The sequence below is a fragment of the Phytophthora infestans genome, genomic scaffold, assembly GCF_000142945.1.
Source record: "Phytophthora infestans T30-4 supercont1.4 genomic scaffold, whole genome shotgun sequence".
Classification (NCBI taxonomy): domain Eukaryota; phylum Oomycota; class Peronosporomycetes; order Peronosporales; family Peronosporaceae; genus Phytophthora; species Phytophthora infestans.
The window spans coordinates 80461-92827 of record NW_003303755.1 but is presented as its reverse complement, the minus strand read 5'-3'; the positions used below and the strand labels follow the sequence as shown (position 1 = coordinate 92827).

Genomic DNA, 12367 nt, shown 5'->3' with positions numbered 1-12367 from the left:
CTTACGGGGGATTGTAGTGAGAGTGGCGAAGCTGGAGAGGACACCGGACTCTCCCTTTTCACTGGCACACGGCTGGGTGAATCCAAACCGGACCGCCGTTGATCCCAGTTCGAGCTGGGCGGCGCAGCTCTTGGCGTTCTCTCCGGTGTCACTTGGGTCCGAGGTGTCTGCCAGCGATGCAGCTTGCACCCCATGACGTGGCACTTGCTGCGTCTTGCTGCTTCAATTTTCTCATCCTCCGTCACGCAATCTCCAGTGTTGTTGTAATTATCGAGATGGCACTTGACAAAGTCAAACTCGTCGAGCTTCGAGACTGCTGCAACTTCGTGCATCCCCTCGATCTGAAGTCGCAATCTGGCAAAATTTCTCCCCGTTGGGTCCATTGCATACGCTCCATTGATATGTAGGACGCCACGCCGCTTAAGGATCACTAGACCACGCAAGAAAGCTTCAAATTTGCAGCGCGGACAGCCTTCGTCCACGTTGACGCACTCGAGCTCTTTGGTGACCCCTTCTCGCTCCCAGAAGACCAATTGCACGTCCAAGGAAGCGGACAGATCAAGTGACACGGGGAGGCTGCCGGATACGCCGCTCAAGTCGGCGAAGCGTGGCGCCAGCAGCTCGAGCACACGCGGCGCCGATGGCTCCGTCTTCATCGCTTATGGTCGCCAACGATATTGGGTGCGTTAAATAATCCAATTGAAAGTGAATACGTACTGTATTACTTTATTATTAATAAGTGTTAAGATAATAAGATCAAGATCGTCTTCAACTTGAGCGCGTCAGCATAAGGCTGTAAGCGCAATCAACCACCTCGAGGAGGTATCAGTGTATTCCCAGACCTTCAATGTGCTTCTGTCCTTCCAATGCTGCTGTAAACGGTGGTCGAAGTGTTTTTTTTTCTGGCAATTTGCTAGTGGCAAAGGACATGAAGAACCAGGGTTCCTCAAAATCTAATTTAAATTTTAAACGGATTTCTCCGTCTAATGATAATAGCGGTACAGTAGTATTCTAATTAGAGGATCGAAAATCTGCAAATAAATAACTTGTGCTGCAGCTGTGGCAAATTACTATCAAAACGTGATCAATTAATGGCTTTGGGGGGCTTGAGCGTTGTTCAAAGAAGCGTCAGTTACGTGGCTAAGGTTGCGAGAGCTGGTAGTTTGAGGTGTGTGCGTCGGTGGCACCGGTTGCAGACATCTCAGAGCCAGCGAATGTCTGGTGGCTGCCCAACAAGCGCGTTAGAGCGTTGTCCGAATAGAAAAAGTGATTAATTTTCCCCCGACAACTTTTTTTCTGCAAAGAAAAAAATGAGGCCAAATAAATCGTCGCATGTCCAAATGAGAAATTGGCTCCGCCAAATTTACTCCACCAAACCTATTTAAATTCATACAATCATTTTGATAGGTTGTTTCCCTTGCACTTCAATTCCGCACGCGCATTGCTGAAAAAAGACGGCCAGCTGGAGCACGCTATGTCTACACAGGAGTGCAGCAACGCTTTGGCAAGTGAAGAGACCCCTCCAATTGCAGGCTTGTCTGAAAGACTCGTGGTGATCCGTGGGAAGGAAATGGATCCAGTGCTGTGGTCTGAAGCCTCCGGGGAAGACTCTCAGCAATCGTCAAGCGAAGCTACTGAAGGCCCACCGACAAAGAAAGCTCGACTGGCCTCCGATCAAGTTAACGTGAGAGCATCACGTACGAGCATCCCGATCAAGAAGAACGCTGTTTTCAAGAAGAAGACTGCCTACAAAAAGACGAAGAAGGCAGCTCCCAAGAAGAGCGCTCCTGCTAAGAAGACATCTGCTCCGAAGAAATCTAAGACCTCAGCCCCATCGATGCGCTGGACGGTCGCGCTGACAGCGCTAGCAATCGAGACTCGCTACAAAAACCCGCGTGTGCTGAAGAAATTTGCAGTGTCGACAACAGACACGAAGATGATGCGTGCAAAGTGGGAAGCCACGGTCCACACATTTCAGGTCAACGAAATGGTCTCCTTCCTCGTCGTCCATGCCATCAGCAGCTTCATCAAGATCTCCACGCAGCTGTGTCATTCCAGCGTAGCGAGAGGCACTGTAGTCTGCGAGTTGGCTCCGTGTTGATGAGCTACTCGACAATCTTCTCTCGCCACCACCTTCTATGCTGAACAAAAGTGGTCTGTCTTCCTTGTCGGAATACGTACACCCCAGGACAGCCCCTAGTTCTCTTGCCAGCGTCGTATTTGCTTCATAGTTGTTGTTTTCTAGCACAATGACGGGATCATCCCAGTTAAAGCAAGCATCAAGTAGGATCATGACGATTAGACGCACCAGAGTCAATGGCCATCGGCATCACACCCTCCGCGACGCTCTCCGTGACGCCCTCCGCGACGCTTGTGTGTAAATGCACGCTTTGCTCCGCGCAGAAAGCTTCCTCCATTCCGCACTCGACGCGTCACTTCAACACTAAAAAATGAAGCGCGACTCGAAAGAAATAGGTGGCGAGCCTCTTTCTTTTTACCGCTTTAAAATGAAGCGTCTGCGGCACCTCGTTTTTCTTAGCGCTACTTCACAAAAAAAAATAGGTGAGAAAAAAGATCACTTTTCAATTTGGACAGCGCTCTTAACTCTCGTGAAGGAATACACAAATCCATAAATACATTTTCAAGCTGTGTCCTTCCCATAATGTAAGTTATTTTCTTTCAAAATTAAATCAAAAATATATTAAGATTTCAGTAAATTCACTTTGAGATCCCTGCGCATGAAAAATTTCAGGATGCCCCGCTCATCGCGTCGCTTCTCAGGAGCGTGACTCACTTCGTAGACTCGCAGACATTGTCTGGGCGAAAGCTTGGCAGACAACTCGCTGCATCGCCGCGTACAATTCGCTGCTCGACAACCGGATGGAAGTCGCCTTATCGTGGAAAAGCTGGCCGCACGATCGCAGCGCACACTGCAGACGACTCAGAGTTTGTGCAACCCAGCTTCGCACAAGCGTCTGCCGCACGCCGAGGCTTGGCCTGAGCGTGGGCATTATGTTGTCGTGGTGGGGAATTGGAAAGTGAATTGATGAATTAGACTGGACTAAAGGCTGAGAGTGCACTATGTTGAAGTAGAGGAGCGTATACGTCAACACTTCCCCGCAACATGTGCACCGACACTGCCTACCTTTTGATGTCTTGCAGACCGATGAGCTCCAGCATTTTCTTGAGTCGCAGCCGATTGAGAGCTTTTGTCAAGAAGTCGGCAACCATTTCCTCAGTAGGGCAGTAAGTGATGACCACCTCGCCTCGCTTGAAAGCATCTTTCATATCAAAAAACATGCAGTCCACCGTCTTCTGCGCTTCAGAGCTTTTACCGTTCACGATCCGAGCTATCGTGGATTGATTGTCAACGCGGGCAGCGATGGCAGTGGCGGCTCTTCCAGATAAGGACTGTAACAGCATGCGTGTCCATCGGGCTTCCTCAACTCCGATCGAGGCTGCGATGAACTCGGCAGCTGTTGACGACTTCGCTACAACACTCTGGCGCCGAGTTACCCAAGCGACTGCACAACCGTATACTCGCACGACGACGCCACTGATAGATTTTCGGTCCTCGGTGTTATTTGCCCAGTCTGCGTCGGTGAGCAACTCTACTGGCTTAGCACTTTCGTCTTGTTTGTAGACCAATGCCATGTGTAGGGTACCTGCAACGTACCGCAAGATCTGCTTGACGGCAGTCCAGTGCGAGACCGTCGGCCGATTCACGTGCGCAGCCACTTGATTGACTGCGAAAGATATATCTGGTCGAGAAACTCTACTCAGGTACAGCAGGGCGCCTACCGCGGCTCGGTAGGGAATATGGTCTGCCAATTTGTCCTTCTCGTCGCCCGAAGTTAAGAAGCAACCTGAATTTAGGGGAAGGACGGATGGCTTGCAGTTCTCCATCGCAAAACGCTGTAGGATCTCCGTTGCGAACTGGAACTGGTCGATCGTCGTGGTGTTGGCCTCGGTGTCGACCTTGATGCGCATGCCGAGGAACCAAGTGATGTCTCCCAGGTACTTCACGTCATACTTGGCGCGCAGGGCCTCGACTAGCTTCGACATGGCCACTTGGTCTGAGTATCCAATGAGGATGTCGTCCACGTAAAGGAGGACCATCACGGAGTTGTCAGGGAGGACATATACGCATGCGTCTTCGCGGGTAGCACTGAATCCGTAGTCAATGAAGAACGCATTTATCTCGTCATGCCACTCCTTTCCAGCTTGCTTGAGGCCATATAGCGCCTTCTTCAGTCGCCACACCGTTCCTGGCTCGCCTGTCTCGAAGCCGCGGAGCTGGTGCATATAGATTACGGTATCCAGCGGTGCCTTCACGTACGCGGACGGTACATCGCATTGGCACACGCGAAGTCCGAATCTCATGGCGAGGGCGAGGAAGATCCGTACCGAAACTAGGCGGGCCACAGGCGAGTAGGTTTCACCATAATCGACGAGAAACACTTGAGAGAAGCCTTGAGCACAGAGTCTGGCGCGCAGCCGGTCGACGTTGCAATTGCCGTCGCTCTTCACCCGGAACTTTACCGTGCAGCCGATGACGTGGGCACCAGCCGGAGGAGTGACGACGTCGAAGGTGTTGTTGGCTCGCAGCGACTCGATCTCCTCCCTGATGGCGGTCTCCCATAAAGGCCAGTTTGGCGATCTTCTCGCCTCGGCTAGGGTGATTGGTTCTTTTACAACTTCACACAGGACTGCAAGAGCGTGGCCGATGAGTTGACTTGATATTCGCTCTGACCGTCGACGTCTGGTAAGCTCGGAGGTTCCGTTAATTTGTTCGACAGCAGCGTTAGTCAGATCGTCTGCATTTCTGACGACGTGTGGAGCTGGGCTTAAGTCGCTATCTTCAAGGGCTCTTTGAGGTCCACCTGCAGATTGTGGGTCGGTCACAGCAGGCCCCGTGGGGCGGCTTCCCCGTATTGAAGGTTCGGTCACAGCAGGCCCCGTAAGGCGGCTTCCCCGTGTGAGAGTATCGGTCACAGCAGGCCCAGTAAGGCGGCTTCCCCGTGCAAAGGTTTCGATTACAGCAGGTCTCATGGGGCGGCTTCCTCGTAATGCTGGCACTGCCGCGGTGGGTTTCGCTGCTTGCATTCCCCGCGAATCCGTCTCAGCTCTAAGTGGCTCGATGAACGTACGTAAAGTAGTGTCTGGAGGGTTTTCAGCAAATGTGGGAAAGTTTTGCATGAAGACGACGTCGCACGTCCGCTGAATGCGTGGGCCACCGGCACTAAAGTATATGAAGTAACCTTTGCGCTCATTGTCGTGCCCGACGAATACACCGGCCTTGCCTCGCTCTCTAAACTTGTATCGAGTATTTCTCTTTGAGCGAGGGATCTTCGCCACAACGCGCTCTCCGAAGACGTGAAGCTGGCTGACATCGGGAGCGTGGCCATAATAGCGCTCATACGGAGTTGCATTTGGATAGCTGCGGGAAAGGACTCGGTTTCGGACGTATACTGCATGGCGGGCAGCGTACTCCCAGAGGTTGTGAGGCAACCCGGAATGTACTTAAAGCGTTCTTGCCGTCTCCGAGATCGTCCGATTTGCGCGTTCCACCACCCCGTTCTGGTAGTGAGCATGGGGCTCTGAGTATTCACGCTCTATACCAGCCGCTGAGCACACACTTTGGAAGGCCGTACCCTCGAACTCTCCTCCATTGTCTGACCTCAGGACCTTGATTGAATGTGGCTGATTGTCGGACCGGCGGTTGACGATTACAAGGTAATCCTCAAAAGCTGCAGCAGCGTCTGACTTGTTTCGTAGGAAGGAGATATGCGTAAATCCAATCCACTTCAGAGCGAGGAAGTAATGATTACCGTGGATACTTCTCTGCATTGGGCCAGCGAGATCTGCGTGGCACACCTCGTCTTTGGAGAGTTGAGGGCGAGTTGCTTTCTTGGGCGCGGAGCGAGCCGTTACTTTGCTTAATGCACACGCCTCGCATTTGTCGTTAAGTACACGAGGGCCAACTATTTTTAGACCCTTCACCTTGCCCGAGTTCTCCAGTTCCAGGATAGAGTTGTAGTTTAGGTGAGCGAGTCGCTGATGCCAGTGCCTTAAGTCATTTTTGCTGTATTTCGGCGCTTGGGCGACCAGTGCAGATGCTGCCGCCGACCGGCTGGTGCCTCCTTGCAGCTCGTAAATACCACCTCGAACCACTCCAGAGAAGAGCAGTCTCCCGAATACTTCACACTTGTGCCCACTGAAGCTTACGTGCATGCCGTCTTTAAACAATGCCGCCACTGAGATGAGTGTGCGGGTTATTCCTGGCACGACTACGACATCGTGGAGAACGGTGCCGTTGTCCAGTCGCAGGCTACCACGTGCGGTTGCAATTAATGTGCGCTCGTCCGCCACCTGGATAACGTGTTCGCCGCACGGTTCGGCGTCGTGAATGTCCGCGCAGCTTCCCATGTGGAAAGACGCACCTGAGTCGATCACAGGGGCACTGTTGGGTATACCTGGGTCAGTTATAAAGTGCTCTCTCCCCAGCAGTGCCCGTGGTCTTCATTCGTGGTCCTCCCAGTCGTGGTCCTCGACGGGCTCTGCAGCGCCCGGATCTGGAGCTTGCTGTGATTTTCCCTCTTCATGATTTTTCGTGACTGTAGTATAAGATAATCTTTGTCGACTCGGTATGGTAGCGATTCTGGCCAGGCGGGCTTGCACCACGGTGCCTTGTCTGGTGGACCACTGGTCGTGGTATCCTGTGGTGTGGCCTCGCCGTTGGCAGACGCCGCACACGGCGTTTGAGTAGTCGCGTCGCGGTGCCTTGGACCGACGGCCACTGATCTCAGGAGGACTATGGTCATTTCGCTTCATTCTCCCCACTTTGTCGCGCGGAAAATTGGGGGGTGCGCTGGACAGTTGTCTTCTCCCATCATGGCCAGCAATCTTTGCGAGGTACTTTACGGCTTCCTCCATTTCATGCCAGGGATTGTTCGACTGCGTTTTAATGCAGCTGAGTAGAGAAGCACGATGCTGCGGCCACGCGTTCTTGATGAACCTTGATAGCGCGTCTTCTGCAGTCGCTTTGGTCTCTTCACCGTCGTTCATCGTAGCAGCTATGGTGCTTAAGCGATGGGCAAAATCGGCGTAGGACTCGTTGGCCTTCTTGATGGTTCTGCCTAAGGTGGAGCTGATCTCGAGGCGATCAAGCGGGCAGCGGAACTGCTCGCGAATCGCGATGCACAGGGCATTGAAAGACACACCTTGGAGCATATCAAAGCGTCGTATGAACCACGTCGATGCAGCACCTCCCAAGTGTGCAGCCACGACCATCAGCTTGATGCTGTCGGGCCAAGCTGCCTCGTCCACCATTTCTCCAAGTCGAATCTGGATCTTGAGGCGCTTGATCCAGTCGCCGGCACCAGCGTCAAGGAAACCTTCTTTAACTTCGCCGGTGAAGTTTTCAATTTTCACCAGCTTCGTGCTGTGCTTCTTGGAGGTTGGGGGTTCTGGGTCCGGTTCTCTGTCTCCTAAGTTCGCGATAATGTGGGAGTGTCGATGATGGCTGTTAACCTGTTGTCGTGGTGGGGAATTGGAAAGTGAATTGATGAATTAGACTGGACTAAAGGCTGAGAGTGCACTATGTTGAAGTAGAGGAGCGTATACGTCAACACTTCCCCGCAACATGTGCACCGACACTGCCTACCTTTTGATGTCTTGCAGACCGATGAGCTCCAGCATTTTCTTGAGTCGCAGCCGATTGAGAGCTTTTGTCAAGAAGTCGGCAACCATTTCCTCAGTAGGGCAGTAAGTGATGACCACCTCGCCTCGCTTGAAAGCATCTTTCATATCAAAAAACATGCAGTCCACCGTCTTCTGCGCTTCAGAGCTTTTACCGTTCACGATCCGAGCTATCGTGGATTGATTGTCAACGCGGGCAGCGATGGCAGTGGCGGCTCTTCCAGATAAGGACTGTAACAGCATGCGTGTCCATCGGGCTTCCTCAACTCCGATCGAGGCTGCGATGAACTCGGCAGCTGTTGACGACTTCGCTACAACACTCTGGCGCCGAGTTACCCAAGCGACTGCACAACCGTATACTCGCACGACGACGCCACTGATAGATTTTCGGTCCTCGGTGTTATTTGCCCAGTCTGCGTCGGTGAGCAACTCTACTGGCTTAGCACTTTCGTCTTGTTTGTAGACCAATGCCATGTGTAGGGTACCTGCAACGTACCGCAAGATCTGCTTGACGGCAGTCCAGTGCGAGACCGTCGGCCGATTCACGTGCGCAGCCACTTGATTGACTGCGAAAGATATATCTGGTCGAGAAACTCTACTCAGGTACAGCAGGGCGCCTACCGCGGCTCGGTAGGGAATATGGTCTGCCAATTTGTCCTTCTCGTCGCCCGAAGTTAAGAAGCAACCTGAATTTAGGGGAAGGACGGATGGCTTGCAGTTCTCCATCGCAAAACGCTGTAGGATCTCCGTTGCGAACTGGAACTGGTCGATCGTCGTGGTGTTGGCCTCGGTGTCGACCTTGATGCGCATGCCGAGGAACCAAGTGATGTCTCCCAGGTACTTCACGTCATACTTGGCGCGCAGGGCCTCGACTAGCTTCGACATGGCCACTTGGTCTGAGTATCCAATGAGGATGTCGTCCACGTAAAGGAGGACCATCACGGAGTTGTCAGGGAGGACATATACGCATGCGTCTTCGCGGGTAGCACTGAATCCGTAGTCAATGAAGAACGCATTTATCTCGTCATGCCACTCCTTTCCAGCTTGCTTGAGGCCATATAGCGCCTTCTTCAGTCGCCACACCGTTCCTGGCTCGCCTGTCTCGAAGCCGCGGAGCTGGTGCATATAGATTACGGTATCCAGCGGTGCCTTCACGTACGCGGACGGTACATCGCATTGGCACACGCGAAGTCCGAATCTCATGGCGAGGGCGAGGAAGATCCGTACCGAAACTAGGCGGGCCACAGGCGAGTAGGTTTCACCATAATCGACGAGAAACACTTGAGAGAAGCCTTGAGCACAGAGTCTGGCGCGCAGCCGGTCGACGTTGCAATTGCCGTCGCTCTTCACCCGGAACTTTACCGTGCAGCCGATGACGTGGGCACCAGCCGGAGGAGTGACGACGTCGAAGGTGTTGTTGGCTCGCAGCGACTCGATCTCCTCCCTGATGGCGGTCTCCCATAAAGGCCAGTTTGGCGATCTTCTCGCCTCGGCTAGGGTGATTGGTTCTTTTACAACTTCACACAGGACTGCAAGAGCGTGGCCGATGAGTTGACTTGATATTCGCTCTGACCGTCGACGTCTGGTAAGCTCGGAGGTTCCGTTAATTTGTTCGACAGCAGCGTTAGTCAGATCGTCTGCATTTCTGACGACGTGTGGAGCTGGGCTTAAGTCGCTATCTTCAAGGGCTCTTTGAGGTCCACCTGCAGATTGTGGGTCGGTCACAGCAGGCCCCGTGGGGCGGCTTCCCCGTATTGAAGGTTCGGTCACAGCAGGCCCCGTAAGGCGGCTTCCCCGTGTGAGAGTATCGGTCACAGCAGGCCCAGTAAGGCGGCTTCCCCGTGCAAAGGTTTCGATTACAGCAGGTCTCATGGGGCGGCTTCCTCGTAATGCTGGCACTGCCGCGGTGGGTTTCGCTGCTTGCATTCCCCGCGAATCCGTCTCAGCTCTAAGTGGCTCGATGAACGTACGTAAAGTAGTGTCTGGAGGGTTTTCAGCAAATGTGGGAAAGTTTTGCATGAAGACGACGTCGCACGTCCGCTGAATGCGTGGGCCACCGGCACTAAAGTATATGAAGTAACCTTTGCGCTCATTGTCGTGCCCGACGAATACACCGGCCTTGCCTCGCTCTCTAAACTTGTATCGAGTATTTCTCTTTGAGCGAGGGATCTTCGCCACAACGCGCTCTCCGAAGACGTGAAGCTGGCTGACATCGGGAGCGTGGCCATAATAGCGCTCATACGGAGTTGCATTTGGATAGCTGCGGGAAAGGACTCGGTTTCGGACGTATACTGCATGGCGGGCAGCGTACTCCCAGAGGTTGTGAGGCAACCCGGAATGTACTTAAAGCGTTCTTGCCGTCTCCGAGATCGTCCGATTTGCGCGTTCCACCACCCCGTTCTGGTAGTGAGCATGGGGCTCTGAGTATTCACGCTCTATACCAGCCGCTGAGCACACACTTTGGAAGGCCGTACCCTCGAACTCTCCTCCATTGTCTGACCTCAGGACCTTGATTGAATGTGGCTGATTGTCGGACCGGCGGTTGACGATTACAAGGTAATCCTCAAAAGCTGCAGCAGCGTCTGACTTGTTTCGTAGGAAGGAGATATGCGTAAATCCAATCCACTTCAGAGCGAGGAAGTAATGATTACCGTGGATACTTCTCTGCATTGGGCCAGCGAGATCTGCGTGGCACACCTCGTCTTTAGTTGAGAGTGGGCGAGTTGCTTTCTTGGGCGCGGAGCGAGCCGTTACTTTGCTTAATGCACACGCCTCGCATTTGTCGTTAAGTACACGAGGGCCAACTATTTTTAGACCCTTCACCTTGCCCGAGTTCTCCAGTTCCAGGATAGAGTTGTAGTTTAGGTGAGCGAGTCGCTGATGCCAGTGCCTTAAGTCATTTTTGCTGTATTTCGGCGCTTGGGCGACCAGTGCAGATGCTGCCGCCGACCGGCTGGTGCCTCCTTGCAGCTCGTAAATACCACCTCGAACCACTCCAGAGAAGAGCAGTCTCCCGAATACTTCACACTTGTGCCCACTGAAGCTTACGTGCATGCCGTCTTTAAACAATGCCGCCACTGAGATGAGTGTGCGGGTTATTCCTGGCACGACTACGACATCGTGGAGAACGGTGCCGTTGTCCAGTCGCAGGCTACCACGTGCGGTTGCAATTAATGTGCGCTCGTCCGCCACCTGGATAACGTGTTCGCCGCACGGTTCGGCGTCGTGAATGTCCGCGCAGCTTCCCATGTGGAAAGACGCACCTGAGTCGATCACAGGGGCACTGTTGGGTATACCTGGGTCAGTTATAAAGTGCTCTCTCCCCAGCAGTGCCCGTGGTCTTCATTCGTGGTCCTCCCAGTCGTGGTCCTCGACGGGCTCTGCAGCGCCCGGATCTGGAGCTTGCTGTGATTTTCCCTCTTCATGATTTTTCGTGACTGTAGTATAAGATAATCTTTGTCGACTCGGTATGGTAGCGATTCTGGCCAGGCGGGCTTGCACCACGGTGCCTTGTCTGGTGGACCACTGGTCGTGGTATCCTGTGGTGTGGCCTCGCCGTTGGCAGACGCCGCACACGGCGTTTGAGTAGTCGCGTCGCGGTGCCTTGGACCGACGGCCACTGATCTCAGGAGGACTATGGTCATTTCGCTTCATTCTCCCCACTTTGTCGCGCGGAAAATTGGGGGGTGCGCTGGACAGTTGTCTTCTCCCATCATGGCCAGCAATCTTTGCGAGGTACTTTACGGCTTCCTCCATTTCATGCCAGGGATTGTTCGACTGCGTTTTAATGCAGCTGAGTAGAGAAGCACGATGCTGCGGCCACGCGTTCTTGATGAACCTTGATAGCGCGTCTTCTGCAGTCGCTTTGGTCTCTTCACCGTCGTTCATCGTAGCAGCTATGGTGCTTAAGCGATGGGCAAAATCGGCGTAGGACTCGTTGGCCTTCTTGATGGTTCTGCCTAAGGTGGAGCTGATCTCGAGGCGATCAAGCGGGCAGCGGAACTGCTCGCGAATCGCGATGCACAGGGCATTGAAAGACACACCTTGGAGCATATCAAAGCGTCGTATGAACCACGTCGATGCAGCACCTCCCAAGTGTGCAGCCACGACCATCAGCTTGATGCTGTCGGGCCAAGCTGCCTCGTCCACCATTTCTCCAAGTCGAATCTGGATCTTGAGGCGCTTGATCCAGTCGCCGGCACCAGCGTCAAGGAAACCTTCTTTAACTTCGCCGGTGAAGTTTTCAATTTTCACCAGCTTCGTGCTGTGCTTCTTGGAGGTTGGGGGTTCTGGGTCCGGTTCTCTGTCTCCTAAGTTCGCGATAATGTGGGAGTGTCGATGATGGCTGTTAACCTGTTGTCGTGGTGGGGAATTGGAAAGTGAATTGATGAATTAGACTGGACTAAAGGCTGAGAGTGCACTATGTTGAAGTAGAGGAGCGTATACGTCAACACATTATGACGACGACACCGTAATAGTGCAGCGTACATGTACTGGCAACCCGCAGTGCTCAAATTGAGTGATTGAGCCTAAATCACTCCAGAGTAATGATTCTCGGTGGTCGTGTAAAGCAGAGACACGTGCTGGTCTCCTGTACAGTATTCCTTGAAAGTAACCAGCTTGAACCCATAGCGCGACTCGCGTTGGCGAGGAACCGGAATTTCGG

The 12367-nt window shown here is 53.2% G+C and overlaps 1 protein-coding gene across 1 annotated transcript; it reads right to left on the bottom strand.

The window, feature by feature from the left end:
• Positions 1-148: 148 nt before the first annotated feature.
• On the bottom strand, positions 149-656 carry PITG_03009 (uncharacterized protein; the record flags this gene model as incomplete). Its single annotated transcript, XM_002906069.1, has 3 exons — positions 149-213; positions 283-296; positions 391-656. 3 exons carry the CDS (start codon positions 654-656, stop codon positions 149-151), a joined length of 345 nt encoding a protein of 114 aa, XP_002906115.1.
• Positions 657-12367: the final 11711 nt, after the last annotated feature.